Source organism: Apodemus sylvaticus, chromosome 6, assembly GCF_947179515.1.
Source record: "Apodemus sylvaticus chromosome 6, mApoSyl1.1, whole genome shotgun sequence".
Taxonomy (NCBI): domain Eukaryota; kingdom Metazoa; phylum Chordata; class Mammalia; order Rodentia; family Muridae; genus Apodemus; species Apodemus sylvaticus.
The window spans coordinates 128,004,513-128,020,041 of record NC_067477.1 but is presented as its reverse complement, the minus strand read 5'-3'; the positions used below and the strand labels follow the sequence as shown (position 1 = coordinate 128,020,041).

General features: G+C 46.6%; 1 protein-coding gene across 2 annotated transcripts in view; it reads right to left on the bottom strand.

Moving 5' to 3' along the window:
* Positions 1 to 313: 313 nt before the first annotated feature.
* Galm (galactose mutarotase) overlaps positions 314 to 15,529 on the bottom strand; it is a 54,417-nt gene continuing 39,201 nt past the window's right edge. The window contains exons 5-8 of one of the 2 annotated variants that reach the window (XM_052186438.1): positions 4,076 to 4,217; positions 2,148 to 2,322; positions 1,315 to 1,427; positions 314 to 1,009 (exon numbers count right to left, since the gene is read on the bottom strand). In XM_052186438.1, coding sequence (XP_052042398.1) covers positions 1,350 to 1,427; positions 2,148 to 2,322; positions 4,076 to 4,217 — 395 coding nt within the window. In that variant the 3' untranslated portion in view covers positions 314 to 1,009; positions 1,315 to 1,349. Of the gene's footprint in view, positions 1,428 to 2,147; positions 2,323 to 4,075; positions 4,218 to 15,529 lie in introns of both variants that reach the window. The other variant, XM_052186437.1, reaches the window with a different exon arrangement.

Below are 15,529 nucleotides of genomic sequence, written 5' to 3'. Positions count from 1 at the left end.
CCCCACATGACTCAGTGAGTAAATGTGCTTGCTTTGTATGCGTGACTACCTGAGTTCAGACCCCTAGCACCCACATAAAAAGTCTGGGCATGGTCATACATACCTGTAACCCCAGTGCTTAGGGGTTGTGGTGGAGACAGAGGAGGCTTCCTGGCAGCCAGCCCAGCTGAAAAAAAGCTGAGCCTGAGGCTCAAGAGAGACACTGACTCAAGGTGAAGAAGCGGAGAGAGAAATGTCCAAAATCATCCTCTCACCTCCACAGGAGCACACATGAGCGCTCACACACACACACCAGTGAATAAGAGTCTTCTTCTGAAGATGAAATTTTTGGTTTTATTTGAACTGACTGTCAAAGATAACATAAACTACATATGGTTTTTCAAAACCAGCAGCCTAGGCACTTCAGCGGTGACGTAATCTTTGAGGAAATGAGGAGCCCCCACCCATTTCATCTTGGGAGCATTTTCTAGTGCAAAGTTGAATGCTCTCAGCACTGTTGGTGAGGCTCCTGCCTTCTGTGCCCCTGCATCTTGCTACACCTTAGCCAAGCTCCCCGTTAACCTTAAAGGCAGGAAAACTGAAATTATTCTGGGTATTTGGATCTTACAATTTAAATCATAGCATCTCTAAAAAGATAGGTCAACTCTAAGGCTTTTAACGTGATTTTTTTTTTGTTTTACTTTTTAAGATTTATTTTTAACTGCTGCGGCTATGTGGATGTGCATGAGTGTGGGTCTCACAGAGGCTAGAGGGGGTGCTTGCTCCCCTAGAGCCTGACATGGTGGACTCTAGTCCTCGGCAGGAGCAATGTGTGCTCTTCACAGCTTGGCCATCTCTGTAGCTCCTACGGTGAGTCTGAGAAGAAAGGCTCTGACGGAGCAGGTCCAAGGACCCGCTTGTCCTTCAGTGACCCTAGGAATGTCCAGGCAGGCTGAGGCAGGGGCACGGACGGGGACCTGAGTTCTCATAGCTTGAACTCAAGACCTGGTTGAGACTTCTGGAGGATAGTCTGAGGTAAAAGAAGAGGCAGGAAAGCAGAGCTCTGTCAAAGAAAGGAAGGCTTAAAATAGGCAAGGTGAAGCCAGGCTGGAGGGATGGACCCTATGAAATCAGGAGAGTCCAGAGGACCACTTCTCTACCAGGATCAGACCTTAGGTGATGGCACTGGACAGAGAACAGAGCTGGTCTTTAGACATGGCCACAGGCTGTTGGGAATGGATATCAGTATTCGGGCTGATTACTATGGCAACTACCAACGGCACAACTTAACACGAGGGATTACTTTTAAAGCGAGGCAGGTGAGTGGGGACCAACCTGGCCCCAACCACAGATCCCGCCGTCCGTCTTCTTTAAGCAACCGAGAACTTGAACCAGGTGGTGTGGTTGTACTCCTCTCCAGGCCTCAGCAGCACCGGAGGGAACTGGGGCTGCAAAGGGAAATCAGCAGTTAGAACTTACCAGCCATCATGGCTATACAAACAGCCACAGGGGGTGTGCCTCTGTACTAGTGTCTGGAGCAGGGTCTGTGGACCACGCCAGTGTGAGCACAGTGTGTTACAGATCTGCAGTGAGGTGAACGAAAATCTCCCACAGCACCAAGCCTACTTTGTTAAAGCAAGATTTGCTTCAGCAAGTGAGGCCTGGACTTCCATTCTGGAGTAAGGCACAAGCTTCTTCCCATGACTGACACTTTGAGGAGGGATGCTTTAAGTAACAACTAGAGAGGAAATGAGAAGCAACAGAAAGATTTGGAGGAACTCCCAGCAGAGCGGTTGTAGGCTGGTGAGATGGTTCAGAGGGTTAAAAGTGCTAGAGGCCAAAGCTGATGACCTGAGTTTCATCACTGGAACCCGCTTGGAGGAAGAGAACTGACCCCTGCAAGTGGTCCTCTGACTTCCATGGCTTGTCCCTGCCCAGCCCCCACCCCCGAGAAAGTGCAGAGAATGAAAGAGGACCAGGAAAAACACTGGAGAAAGATGAAGGTACAAAATGTGTGCCTTCGACCAGAGCTGGATTTTCTGAGGTTGTATACACTGAAAAGCACAAACATGGCCTTTAACCATGCAGCCTCCCTCACTTGAGTGTGACTTGCCATGCTTCGTGACAGTGGATCAACGCCTCTCTGACAAGCAGGCTTGTGGCTTTACCTGATTGACGGCATCAGGCCAGTTCTGGGTCTCGAGGCAGAAACCGGAGTGCTTGGGATAGACTGCTCCGTTCTTGCCTTTCAGAGTACCATCCAAGAAGTTTCCTGTGTAAAACTGGACGCCAGGCTGGGTGGTATATACTTCCAGGGTCCTCCCACTTACAGCATGGTGCACCCTGGGGTAGAGACAAGCCAAGCTGAGTGGGGAAGAGGCTGTGAAGCTGCTTTGGGACGGGAAGCAGACCTGACTGAAGAACAGGGCCAGGATGTGGGAGATAAGAACAGGACAAAAGTCTTCACAGGCAAGGCATGAGCAGCTGGCTTTGAGGACCCTCAGAAACAACTTGTCACATGATCTTGGCCTCTCTGGGGAATGATAACATAAACTGGCCACAGCCAGTTATGAGAGCTGGGAGGAGCAGCTAGGCTGAAGAGAGGCAATTCTAGGGTCCTAAGATGATTCCCTTGGGATGGTCAAGAGAGAACCCACTTGACCACTGCCACTGAGACACACTTCCCAAGAGAGTGGCCCAGACTGCACCGGAACTCAGACCTCTACCTGCCCGTTCGCTGGAGTCCTGGGAGTAAAGGCCTGTGCGTACCACCCCTCCCCCCTTCCCCCCAGCTCCCATGTCCAGCTACAGGATTCTGAAAAGATTGATTGATTGATTCATTTTGTTTTTGAAGACTGGGTTCTTCACAGGTTCTCTGTGTAGCCCTGGCTGTCCTGAAATTCACTCTGTAGACCAGGCTGGCCTCAAATTCAGACATACACCTGTCTCTAACTCCTGAGTGCTAGGATTAAAGGCCTATGCCAGCACTGCCTGGCCTGGTCTGTACTTCTTGTCAATGGGATATAAAGGCCTGTGTCACACAGTCTTATGTCAGTAGGCAAATTATATAAGAAATCATTCAAAGTATGTTGATGGGCTGGTGAGATGGCTCTGCTAATACAAGCCTGAGAATTAATTTCTGAAAGATATTCTCTTTCAACCCCGCCCTCTCCTTTCTCTCATCCTCCCCCTAATGCGCACTAATAATATGATTTAAAATTATTTTTAAAAGCAAAATACATTGTCAACCAAGAGGCTAGAGGAGAAAAATGTTTAGGAAGAGGAGGCCCAGGATCTGACTCAATGGGGGGAGGGCAGGACGGGCTCCTTGGGTAGGGGTGGTGGGGACAGGAGCGTGGGCCAAGGCACACAGGAAGGTTTCCTGAGCGGGCGGAACCTAAGAGGGCCCTGTGCCCAGAGCTTGAAGGAGCAAAGACTCATAACCAAGGCTCTGGAGCTCAGTGATGGCAGGGGCGACCAGAACAGGAGATTCGGGTCTTAGAGAATTAGAGAAAAGGGGCTTATAGGCTAGGCAGAGGTGGAAAGCCAGAGAGGATGCTGGGTAAGGTGACAGGGAGCATATGAACTTGAGGAGTAAGGACTCTACAGAATTCACTTATGCCACATGTGATAGTTTGTATATGCATGGCCCAGAGAGCAGCACTGTTGGGAGGTGTGGCCATGTTGGAGTAGGTGTGTCGCTGTGGGCATGGGCTTTAAGACCCTCCTCCTATCTGCCTGGAAGCCAGTATTTTGTTAGCAGCCTTCAGGCGAAGATGTAGAACTCTCAGCTCCTCTTGCACCATGCCTGTCTGGATGCTGCCATGTTCCCGCCTTGATGATGATGGATTGAACCTCTGAACCTGTAAGCCGCCCCGATTAAATGTTGTCCTTTATAAGACTTGCATTGGTCATGGTGTCTATTCACAGCAGCAAACCCCTAACTAAGACAGCAGGGGACTTTACAAAGATATGGGGTGTGGCATTTGACCTCTGCTCCCGTTAGGTGCTATTGAAACTGCCATAGGGAATGCTCCTCATATAAGAACCGCAGTGTCTGCTCCCAAGCAGAGGCAGTAAGAACAAAGTTCCCAACCTTGCACAAAACTTCTTTTCTTTTGACTCCTTCAGACAGAAATTATGGTCGAAACCATGGATGTGGTGACCCTGCATGTGTTTTCCAAGCTCCACGGGCTTTCTCAGGTCGAAGGCAGTTCCTTCCACTGGAGCAATGACTCCTGGGAAGAGATTGGAGAAGACAAAGGTGGTTACTACCAAGACCAAACCTAACGACACCCTGGTTCTATTCTCTCAGCTTTCCTTTCAGTTTGTAAAAAGGTGGGAGCCTGGATCCCAGATCCCAAGGAGGAGAGTGAGTTGTGGGGTTCCCTGGTCAGAATATGCAATTGATTGCCAAATGCAATATCTAAAACAGTGGACAAAAGGGGTGGGATGCAGCTCTGTGGGCAGAGTGCTTCCATAGGACACAAGAAATGCTGCGCTTCACCTCTAGAACCACAAACAACTACATGGACAGTCTACATCGCACCAGCACAGAGGAGGTGGAGGCAGGAGGATCAGAAGTTCAAGTGTGTCAATTGTGGTGGGTCTTTAATCCCAGCACTCAGCAGGCAGAGAGGCAGGCAGATCTCTGTGAGTTCCAGGACAGCCAGGGCTATGCACAGAGACCCTGTTTCAACCAAAACAAGACAGACAGACAGACAGACAGACAGACAGAGATCTTGTCTCTTCTGAGTTGGGGAGATGGTTGAGGGAAGGTCCTGGAGTTCAAGTCTTCAGAACCCACATAAAACTGGACTCAGTAGCATTCCATGTCGGCTAAGTTTCTTCTACCATAGGAAACTTCTGAGGCTTTTCTATGGTCTCAGTTATGGTAAAATGTTTGTCTTGTTTTGTTTTTGAGACAGGGTCTCACCATACCAGGTTAGCCTCTTCCTCTCATGCTAGGATCAAAGGTGTGCATCACCATGCCTTACCCACGTTACTTTTTGAGGCAGTGTCTCTTACTGGCATGGAACTTGACTAGTTTAGGTTGGCTGGCCTAGTGAGCCCCAGGGTTCTACCAGTGCTGCCTGCCCAGTGCTGTGCCACCTTGATTGGTTTTCTGTATATTGTGGGGACTGAACTCAGGTCCTTATACCTGCAGGGAAGCACTTTACAAACACTGAGCTATCCTGCCTCCTAACCCCCAAGCCTCCCTATTCCTTTTTGGGAGAGCTGCCCCTGCCTCCATTTTCAAAATTCTTAGTCTTAGATTTCTATCCCTTTGAATAGAAGGTAAAGGCACCCGCTCCCCAGGAGGTGGCGCTAGAACCACTTGAGCAAGCACATCTGCTGTGAATGTGCCAGCCAGTCAATCCTCTGCATCCTGATTAGTTCTGGGAGAATTAGTAGCTGGTTTTGGATCTCAATGGTCAAATCCTAGATGGTGGGGAATCTGCTGGGCACAATTTTTTTTTTAAAGCATTTAAACATGTAGACTTTAAGAAGTACAATCAATTCAGTTTGTAGATAAACCTACCAAGATAGATGTGGCCTTCTTAAGTTTCTATGTTTCATTCTTTTTGCAGAATATTTATCAAGGTTGTTTACTATATAATTGTTCAACTGTCATTTTGGTTTTAGAAGTCCTTTATTGTAAATACACAAACACACACATATAATATTTAAAAAACACATGAGTTTTATGTTTTTGTTCTTGGCACAGAGTCTACTATGTAATTATCTATTATATTATCTATAACTATCTATAATTATAGATATACCTATACTTACCTCTATCTATACCTATCTATCTCTTTATATATCTATAATTATAATAGACACAGTCTATGATGTAATTATCTAATAGTTTACTATATATTACCTATTATGTAGTGTTATGCTCTGACTTTCCTGTAATTCACCATGACGAACAAACAGGCTGACCTTGAACCCACAGAGATCCTATGGCCTCTGTTTTCTGGGATCAAAAGCCACTGCCGTGGCTGACTGAAAAGAGAATTTTTCTCGTCTGCAGACAGGCAGCAGCCACAATGGCCATTTTTTGCCTCCATGTATGCTGGATACAATCTCCCTGAGATAGAGCTTTCATTTTCTGGATTTCTGAGGTAACGTTTTTATTATTTCTGTGGTGTCTGGCGGGCCTCTGATACAGCAGCAAACCTGAAGACAGACTTTCTTTACAATGAATGCGGTGAAATCATGGAAGAGTCAGTCAGAGGGCAGCTTGCTGATCTCATAGCCTGAGTCACAGAGTTCAGGACTCTCTTCTGTCAGGGTGAACATGTAGTGAACATGTGGCTCCACCACCCAGATGTCTGCTGTGGGACACCTTGCTGCCCGTCATCATCCCGGAGTCAGGTTGCTTCCGTCTGTCTGCTTTTATTGTGCACCAATTGTGTGGCCAAACACAGACTGATCACAAAGATCTACAAATGTTGAACACTGTATGTATTTGGGGCTGGGTGTGCACGGGTGCCCACACCATGTAGGGAGGAGAGAACTGCTCGTGGGGTCCATTGTCTCTCCCTCCTCCACATCCAATCGGGGGATTCAAACTCTGGGACGAGTCTTCACGTTCCCCGTGATGGCTGGCCTTGACCTTCTGCTCCTCACCAAGCCTAGTTCCCACATTAAAAGGCATTCTTAGGAAACTCTTCTGAGGTCAGGGTGAGTTTTAGTTCTGCCAACCCATATGCTGTGTGATGTCTTATATTACACCTTTTCCTGTTTACATTTCACCTTTTCTTAAAGCCATACATGACTTATAGTCTTACCTTGCCTCAGGCCTAATTGCTGCAGGTGTGCCAAAGCTGCCTATACATACTTCTCCACAAGGTATGTACAGAAGGCTGGAAGAAACAGAAGAAGCCACGGAATCTCGTGGCAGGGCACACCGCAGGCCAGCTTTGCAAAATGCAAGTCAGCGCTTCCTTACCCTTCCTGTAGGAAGCTGCTGCTGTGTGTTGCTTTACATAGGACACGGACATTCTTGATAAACGATATGCTTGGCTGTCAGAGTCTACCCACACGTGAATGAACCAATACATAAGGGTAACACATCCAGTATCCAGCAGAAGTTGGAGAGGCTTAATTCTTAAAAACTATGCCTTGACACAAAATTAGAAATTTGGAAGAGCTGTGTGTGGTGACACATGCCTCCAATTCTAGCACTCAGGAGGCAGAGGCTGTAGGATCTGTGTGATTTGGAGGCCAGCCTGGTTAACATAACAAATTCCACGACAGCCATAATGATACAGAGCAGGGGTTCTCAACCTCTGGGTTGCGACCCCTTTCCCACAGGTATCTCCATTAGATATTCTCATTATGATTCATAACAGTAGCAAAATTATAGTTATGAAGTAGTAACACAAGATGGTTTTTATGGTTGGGGGTCACCACAGCATGAGGAACTGTAGCAAAGGGGCACAGCATCAGGAAGGCTCTGACATGAGAGACTTGCTAGAGAGATAGCTCAGCAGTTAAGAGCAAACCAGCTGCTCTTCTAGGTAACCCAGGTACAATTCCCAGCATGCATATGGTAGCTCTGATGTCCTCCTCTGGCCTCTGCAGGCACCAGGTATGCATATGATGCACAAACACACATGCAGGAAAAATAAATGCCCATACACATAAAATTAAAAAACAATACTCTCTAAGTCACAAATGGTGATAGGTACTTGTGACCTCAGTATCACAAGGATGAGGCAGGAGCATCACCCTGAGAGGATAGAAAATACAGCCTAACTCTAATGACCCCAAGAAGTCAGAAGTTTAAAATGCTATCTCGCTCCAAAGAAGCTCTAACCCCAGCCTTCTAAGGAGCCCCAAACACTTCATATTCCAGAGCCCACTCTTTGTGCTCTTTGTTAGAAACTAGGTAAAAGGTTGCATTCCAGAGCCCGCCCTTTGTTAAAAGCTAGGCAAAAAGGTCTTGAATAGGTGATCCTGGCCCCATAAGGTAACTGGAAATGAGCTAATTATCTGCTTATCTGCTTATCTTGCTTCTGTAAACTGCTTACGCCATTACCCCCACCCAGGAGTTCACGCAGCTATAGACCTCCAAGAAAATAGGACATTGGTCCGCGGAGTGCGGGCTCTGATAATTTAAACTGATTGGCCTAAAAACTCGTGGTACAAATCGATTGTCTCGCACTACTCGGGCTCTCGATGCTAAGGAATGATTGGTTTGTGATTCATGGGCTTTGTTGTAAACTTATAAAAGCTGTTGCAATTCAGCACTCGGGGTCCACAGTCCTCTACCCCAGCGCAGTGTACGACTGTGGAACCCAGAGCTCTGGAATAAAAAAAAAATCCCCTTGCTATTGCATCAAGACCGTTTCTTGCGAGTGATTTGGGTGTTGCCTTCCAAGGCATGGGGCACTGGGGTGCCCTCAGCTTTTCCCGGTCTTACATCCCTGAGGTTATGTCACTCCAGGGTACAGAGCAACAACAGGAAAAAAAAAAGAGTCATCTATAATATGGTGGTACATGCTTGTAATAGCCGCCCCTGGCCTGGGCAGAAATGTCTCCAGTTTGAGGCCAACGTGGGTGACACAGTTTAAAAACACAAAGCCAGGCAAAGTGGATCTCTGTGAGTTCCAGGCCAGCCTGCTCTGCTGGTCTAGGTACTGAATTCTGGAACAGCCAGAGGTACATACTAGAGAGACCCTGTCTCAGATATCTACATTTACAAAGAACGAAACAACAGAAGTCAGAGTACTATCTAAACCGTCCAATGGCATTTCTTCTGGGAACACTCCTTTCACAGGTGTCACCTATTAGATATTTACATCACAATTCATAACAGCAGCAAAATCACAGGCAGACTAATAATCCTCTCCCCTCCTAGCTATCGTCAGATGTGGAGCAGACTTGCCAAACATTTACCGCTCTGTGACGAGGGACTTAAGGTCAGGTGGCTTATGTGACCGCCGACCGCCCTTTCTGACGCACTACGATGTGTCTGCCTTGGTGACAGCATCTTCCACCCTCAGCCCCCAATTTTTTCTAAGACTCTGGAGAAGGAACGATCTCTTTTAACTTTGGTTGATCTGCATATGTGAATTTCTTAGCTCTGTGCTAAGAATAGAAAGGAAATGTCAATCACGCTTTGTGCAAAGCTGAACATACAGAAATGGAAACGGAATGGAAAGTGTGTCCATAGGCAGGGTGCCATGTCACGGTTCTAATCTGAAAGCCGCCAGACTCACCCATCCCTGTCCATCTAGCTGTGTGCTTTCTGAAGAGGATCTGTATCCTCCAGATAAGGCCGGGTGTGTATTAAGGTGTGAGCAGCAAAAGGTAAAGCCTGGCAGTTGGTGACCTCTGACCTGAAGACGTGGCGGGGTAGCTCAAGGGCACAGGAGTGATTTGACTGATCCTGCTGCTTCCTCATTCCAGCAAAGCCTGAGAACACACAGTAGTAACGATCCCTCATGTGCTGTTCACATGGCCACAGGGTAGCAGCTGTGGTGAGTGTGGGCTGGCAAACTAAAGAGGAGGGAGAAAGGCAAGAGGGTTGAGGGCATGTGCAAAGGGCTGCTTTTCAATGATGAGCTCCTGACCCAAGTGGAGGTGGGGTTGGGGTGGACGAGAGGTCATGAGTGGGCAGATAACAGCGAACGGAACTAAAGGGCGGAAGGATCAAAGGACCACAGGTTCTTGTGGTGCTGAAGAATGATGGGCTCTCAGAGACAGACATCGTGAAGAGTGGCCACAGAGGGCTGCCCTGGGAGGAAACCAGTCAGACCCAAGGAAGTCACAAGTGAGCAGGTGAGAAGACAAGACGGGGACCAGGATACCGCCAGTGAACACTCAAACAGTTATGGAAGGTGACAGGAATGGTGTTGGAGTGACTGAGATACAGGTGAGGCAGGACAGGAGCAAGGGCGTGTGACAGGTCAATAGAGAGCTCATGAGTCTGCCTCTCTAGCTGCAATAGCTGAATTGCACTTCTCAAAATTTGCAAGCAGTAGATCTGATCGTTGAAGACACAGCTTTCAGACTCCATCACCAGGAGTCAGTCTCCCTCTTTCTAATCGTTGATAGATTGATAATTATTCACTCTCTGAAGGTAAAGAGAAAGCTCTTCTGCAACCCACCTGCATCATCTCTCATCTCGCTGAGGGTCTCACACTCAGGTCTTATGACAAGACACGTGGCCTTTCTTCATGTCTGTGGCAGACTGAACCCTGGTCTACTCCCATTCCTTGTGTGCCCTTGCTGACATGACACTGACACGCCCCCCCAGGCCCCCAGCTGGCATCTCCCTTTCCTCTGAGCTTGCATGCACATTAATAACCACCTCAGACAGTAGAGCTGCTGGGGTGTTATGCCTGAGACACCATTATGAAATATAAAATGGCTTCAGCCTAGGCTGCTCTCAAGACATGTGCTCTTGAAGCCCAGTCACTGTATCATTAGGAAGCTCAAGTCACAAGGGGGGTGCGGGTGTACAGTTAGGGTGACAGCCTCAACTGAGCTCCCAACCAAAAGTCAACACCAACAGCCAAACACAGAGGAAATATCTTTAGATGTTTATGTGTCAGCTCTGATCTTTGCTGACTTGCCTGTGGAGAAAATTTTTTATAAGCATTGCTTGTCAATAAAAAATCCAATGGCCAATGAGCTGAGTCAGGAACTAGGAGGTGGGACCCTGGCAGGAAGAGAGTGAGTTCTGTGAAATAGCATGAGAATACAAGGAGATGCAGAGAGAAGAGAGAGGGATTGAGGAGACAGATATAAACCAGCGGGTAGATGAACTCAGGGAGATGCTGAGAGAGAGAAGGGAGCGGGACTGAAGAGAGGTAACTAACCACATGGTAAACACAGGAAAGTTTGAATGGGTTAAGAAGTTACAAGCTGTCAGGAGCCACAATGGGACGAGCTAATAACTAGCAGGTGATCGTCCTGAGATGGCCTACTTCGGATTATTATATAATCTGCGACAGGTGCGCCCTTATTAAGTAAGGCTGTAAGGGATTTATTTTAGGAAAGATTCCTGCTATTTATATGCTTTTCCTGTTATTATTAAACATATATAACAATCACTAAGTAATAGCATACCCCTTTGGAGCAGATCTCTGCAGATCCACGAAGATGTACTGTCTTATAGTGATGCTATGTAGACAAATAGATGACTTAAGTCTTTTCGTAAGACTTGATCTTACGAAATTCAGGAGCAAGACTTTGTCTTACAAGATATTTAGTGTTGCTGTATAATAAAAAGTTTTTCTTAGATATCTAAGTCTAAGTTACTATGCTATTGTAGCTGACCTGCCTTCTGTGTTCCTCTGAGGCCTGAGACTGCAGTCTAGAGCCTTTTCCCTATTATCCAGATGCCTCTTGCTTGTCGGGCTAGAGGGGAGTTTGGAGCTGTAAACTTCTATTGAACCGGAAGAGAATAACATTGATAGAAGGAAAAACTTTTACATAAGCGAATATGCATAATCTCATGTAAGTTCATATACAGCTTCATGCATGCTCATTTATACGTTTCAAATCCAGTTGGGCCCAGTTTGCATGCATTCTCACAATTACATATTTATGCACATATACATACATACATTCTCACAATTACATACTTACACACACATCCATACTTACATGTGTATATGGAGCAAAAGACCAAGCACCAGTGCTTCCCCCTCCACTGCCTCAAGAAGAACCCCTGCCGGGGCTCCCCACCAGTTTAATAATAAATAATTAATCTCAGAGTTGTCATTCTAGGAGTAGGACTGGGAAGGAAAACCAGAACTTAATATATTTTAACATTCGTCCTGACTAACAGAAACAGACGATAAAAGACTGCATTGGAATGATTTGTTATGTAGCAATAGCTCCAGGAATCACTCCAGGGTGTTTTTGTCTCTCAGCACTGACTGACAAGCCTCTATGGAAGACTCTAGTCTTCCTCCACCTTCCCCTTTGCACACTGTTTTTAAATGCCTTTGAGAGAGTGTACGTCAGGAGCATGGATCCCTGAGATCACTTTTGGATGGGGCTAGGAGGGAACCAGACACAGGAAGATGCAGAAAGGGAGCAGCTCGGGGCTCACTGGTCCGCAAGCCAAGCCAACCAACCAGCTTGTTAAGTTCCAGGCCAGTGAGAGACCTCACAGAACAAGAAGGATGGAGCCAAAGGAACAACGGCTGAGCTTACCCTGTGGCTTTTGTGTGCATGTGCACACACACACACACACACACACACAGGAACTTTGGAGTCCAACTGCTTTGTTGTTGTTGTTGTTGTTAAACTGACCTCAGGAAGTCTAGAACCAGATGGCAGAGAGAGACTTACAATATAAACTTTTTCAGGGTTGTGGAAATGCCATGATTGTGGGTGTTTTGCAGTGGTGTGACAGGACTCTAACCTTAGGAGATGAGTCAGGATTGGCTAATGCGAGGAGGGACCAGAGATGTGGACACAGGAGTAGATTTCTGCTTCCTATGAACTTATGCTTGGGACACAAGCTAGACACGTTTATATAATATCACACGGATCCTAAGAGTTTCTGAGCTCTCACAATTGGTGGGGGGGGGGGGTGAGTAAAAGACATATGCAGTGGAAACTTAAGGGTCCTTTGGAAAGTCGGTTAGATGGTATTTTGCTGGGGCAAACACATTACTGAAGCAGACACAGGAGAGAGGATGTTCTGCTAAAGCAAGCACGTGAAAGGACACATGATAAAAGATTCATTGCTAACAACATGCATGTATTCGTCTACCTTACATTACATAGTTGAGCTAATTTGTCAGTACTCTATAGAGAGAAACTTGCCAAAAAACTTCTGGTGATGTGTTACAGTTTCTTGCTGCTTCCGAAGACTCGGGCTGATCGGCAGAGTGATGTCAGCTGAGACAGATGCACATGCTGAGGCTAGACCCGTGGAGGACACGTGATGTTTGGAGACAGTATAGAAAGGACTCCATGGACAATGACAGAGGCTGAGCTGGGCTTGCTGGTACAGCTAACTGTGCAACGCTTGTGGGTCTCCAGTCTTCGCTGATCTTCAATTCCCTGAGAGAGGCACAGCTGAGAACGTCTCCTTGTGTCCCTCCTGGTCCCTCCTACTGTCACCTGCTGAGGCAGAGGCCTGGCTGTCTCTGCTAGGTAGTGTCACCACTGCTGATTTGTGTTTGCCATCCTGACTCTACCAAACTGGACTGCTGGTGTGTCCGTGAAGTGTTTGCCAGTGGATCGAGCTGCCACTGCTGACCTGTGAACTGAACTGCCGATTTCCAGACAACACAGACAAGAGTTGCTCCAAAGAACCCCTGTATCCTTTCTTTCCCACTACCTCTGGTGGATGGTGGGTTAAAACAGCATTTAAGAACCATCATTAGAAATAGGTTTTGAAAAAAATGAAAGTTACAGACATAAGAAACAAGGTAGATGGTAACTTGTTCTTGTGAACTCTTGATCAAAAATGGGCCACAGTGAAATAGTTGTGTGCTTTCTCTGTGTGTGTGTTCAATAGCATTGTCCTGTACATATATGCTGTGGCATGCATGCACCCCTGCCTGCTCCATCACAGACTTCAATCTCCCCATTTATAAGATAGAGCTAATACGGGCATCTACTTGGCACACAATTAGCTTGTTTTGATTGTTACATACAGGCATGCACACACATATGCAGTAAAAGAAGACTGTCAGAGCATGGCCAGTTTCATTTAAGAATAGGATATTTCTGTTCTGTTTTTCACTTTCAACTTTTCATTATTTAAACATTACATTTAGAACAATGTTTTTTGTTTGTTTGTTTTGGAGACAGGGTTTCTCTGTGTAGCTCTGGCTGTCCTGGAACTCACTCTGTAGACCAGGCTGGCCTCAAACTCAGAAATCTGCTTGCCTTCCAAGTGCTGGGATTAAAGGTGTGCGCCACCACGGCTGCCTGGCGAGAACAATGGGTTTTAAACTGTGTGTTGAGTCATGAGTTCCCTTGAGAATACTGGAAGAGCTACAGACTTTGTCTCCGGCACAGAAGGTCCCCAGAACTTCCTAAGCCCAGCTGCACCTCCCTTGTTAAAGATCCCTGACCTGCAGGTTGGAGGAGACAGACTTCCTAACCAAGGAAGTATCACAGAGCATGCTGCCCTCCCGATTGGATGCCAAAATTCACAGGGGGGAATGCTGCAGTTACATCGCCAGGCACTGGTGTGGGAGCCAGTCGGGAGTAAGTCCAGATCCCACACCAGGGCCTCCTGCAGCATTTACAACCCCTCCATTTTTTTCTCAGCACATTTGACAAACACACAAAGGCAGAGATGCTTCACTCAGTGTGAGCAAATCAACAGCTTTCAGAAATATTGTAGGGAAATGAAACATTGACGAAAGCAGAACTCGTTCCTAATGACAATTCCCAAATGGGGCTGCAGGGCCTAGGTCAGTACCCCTGGATGTTGGTGGGTATCAGAAGTCACCTATAGCTGTTAACTAACCCCAGTTCCCTGGGGCATCCTGCTTCCCTTCTGGCAATCAGACTCCAAAAGGTCAGGACTGAACCATTGTTTTGTTTTGTTTTTAAATTAGCAAAAAGATTTATTTTATAAGTGTTTTCCTTGCACCAATATGTGTGCACCACATGTGTGCCTGGTGCCAATGGAGGTCAAAGGGCAGTCGGATGCCCTGGAACTGGACTTACAAATGGTTGTAAGCCACCATGTGGGTAATGGAAATCAAGCCTGGGTTTTCTGCAAACGCAACCAAGTGCTCTCCGCCCCATGCTGGAAAGGCCTTTCTCTTTTCTTTCTTTTGGTTTTTCGGCACAGGGTTTCTCTGTGTAGCCCTGGCTGTCCTGGAACTCACTCTTGTGGACCAGGTGGCTTTGAACTCAAGAGACCCACCTCTGCCTCCTGAGTAAATGTTTACACCACTACTGCCTGGCCATCTCACCACCCACACGCCTTTACAATTTTTTGAGGTAATAACTCAGTATGTAGCATAGGCTGTCTTCAACTCAAATTTATCAACCTCCTGCCTCAGATTCGACAGGTAGTGGTGGCGGTGGCATATGTCTTTAACTCAAGAGGCAGAGACAGGGGGAATCTCTGAGTTCGAGGCTGAGGCTTTATAGAGAAACCCTGTCTAGAAAAAAAAAGTATATATTTTCATATCCAGTTCAGGTCTGCAATTTTATTTTTTGAAACAGTCTTGCTTTTTTTTTTTTTTAAGATTTATTTATTTATTATATGTAAGTACACTGTAGCTGTCTTCAGACAACCCAGAAGAGGGCGTCAGATCCCATTACAGGTGGTTGTGAGCCACCATGTGGTCGCTGGGATTTGAACTCAGGGACCTTTGGAAGAGCAGTCAGTGCTCTTAACAGCTGAGCCATCTCTCCAGCCCCAGTCTTGCTTTTTTAAGTGAATTTTATTTTTATGTGTACAGGTATCTTTTGCCTGCCTGTCTGTGTACTACATGTATGCCTTTTGAGTTCTCAGCTTTCTCAAAGTGCAGGGTGATACTTATTTGAAAGGGCTGTTCAGGGGTTAAGAAGCACTCAGTTAGTAGAATATTCATCT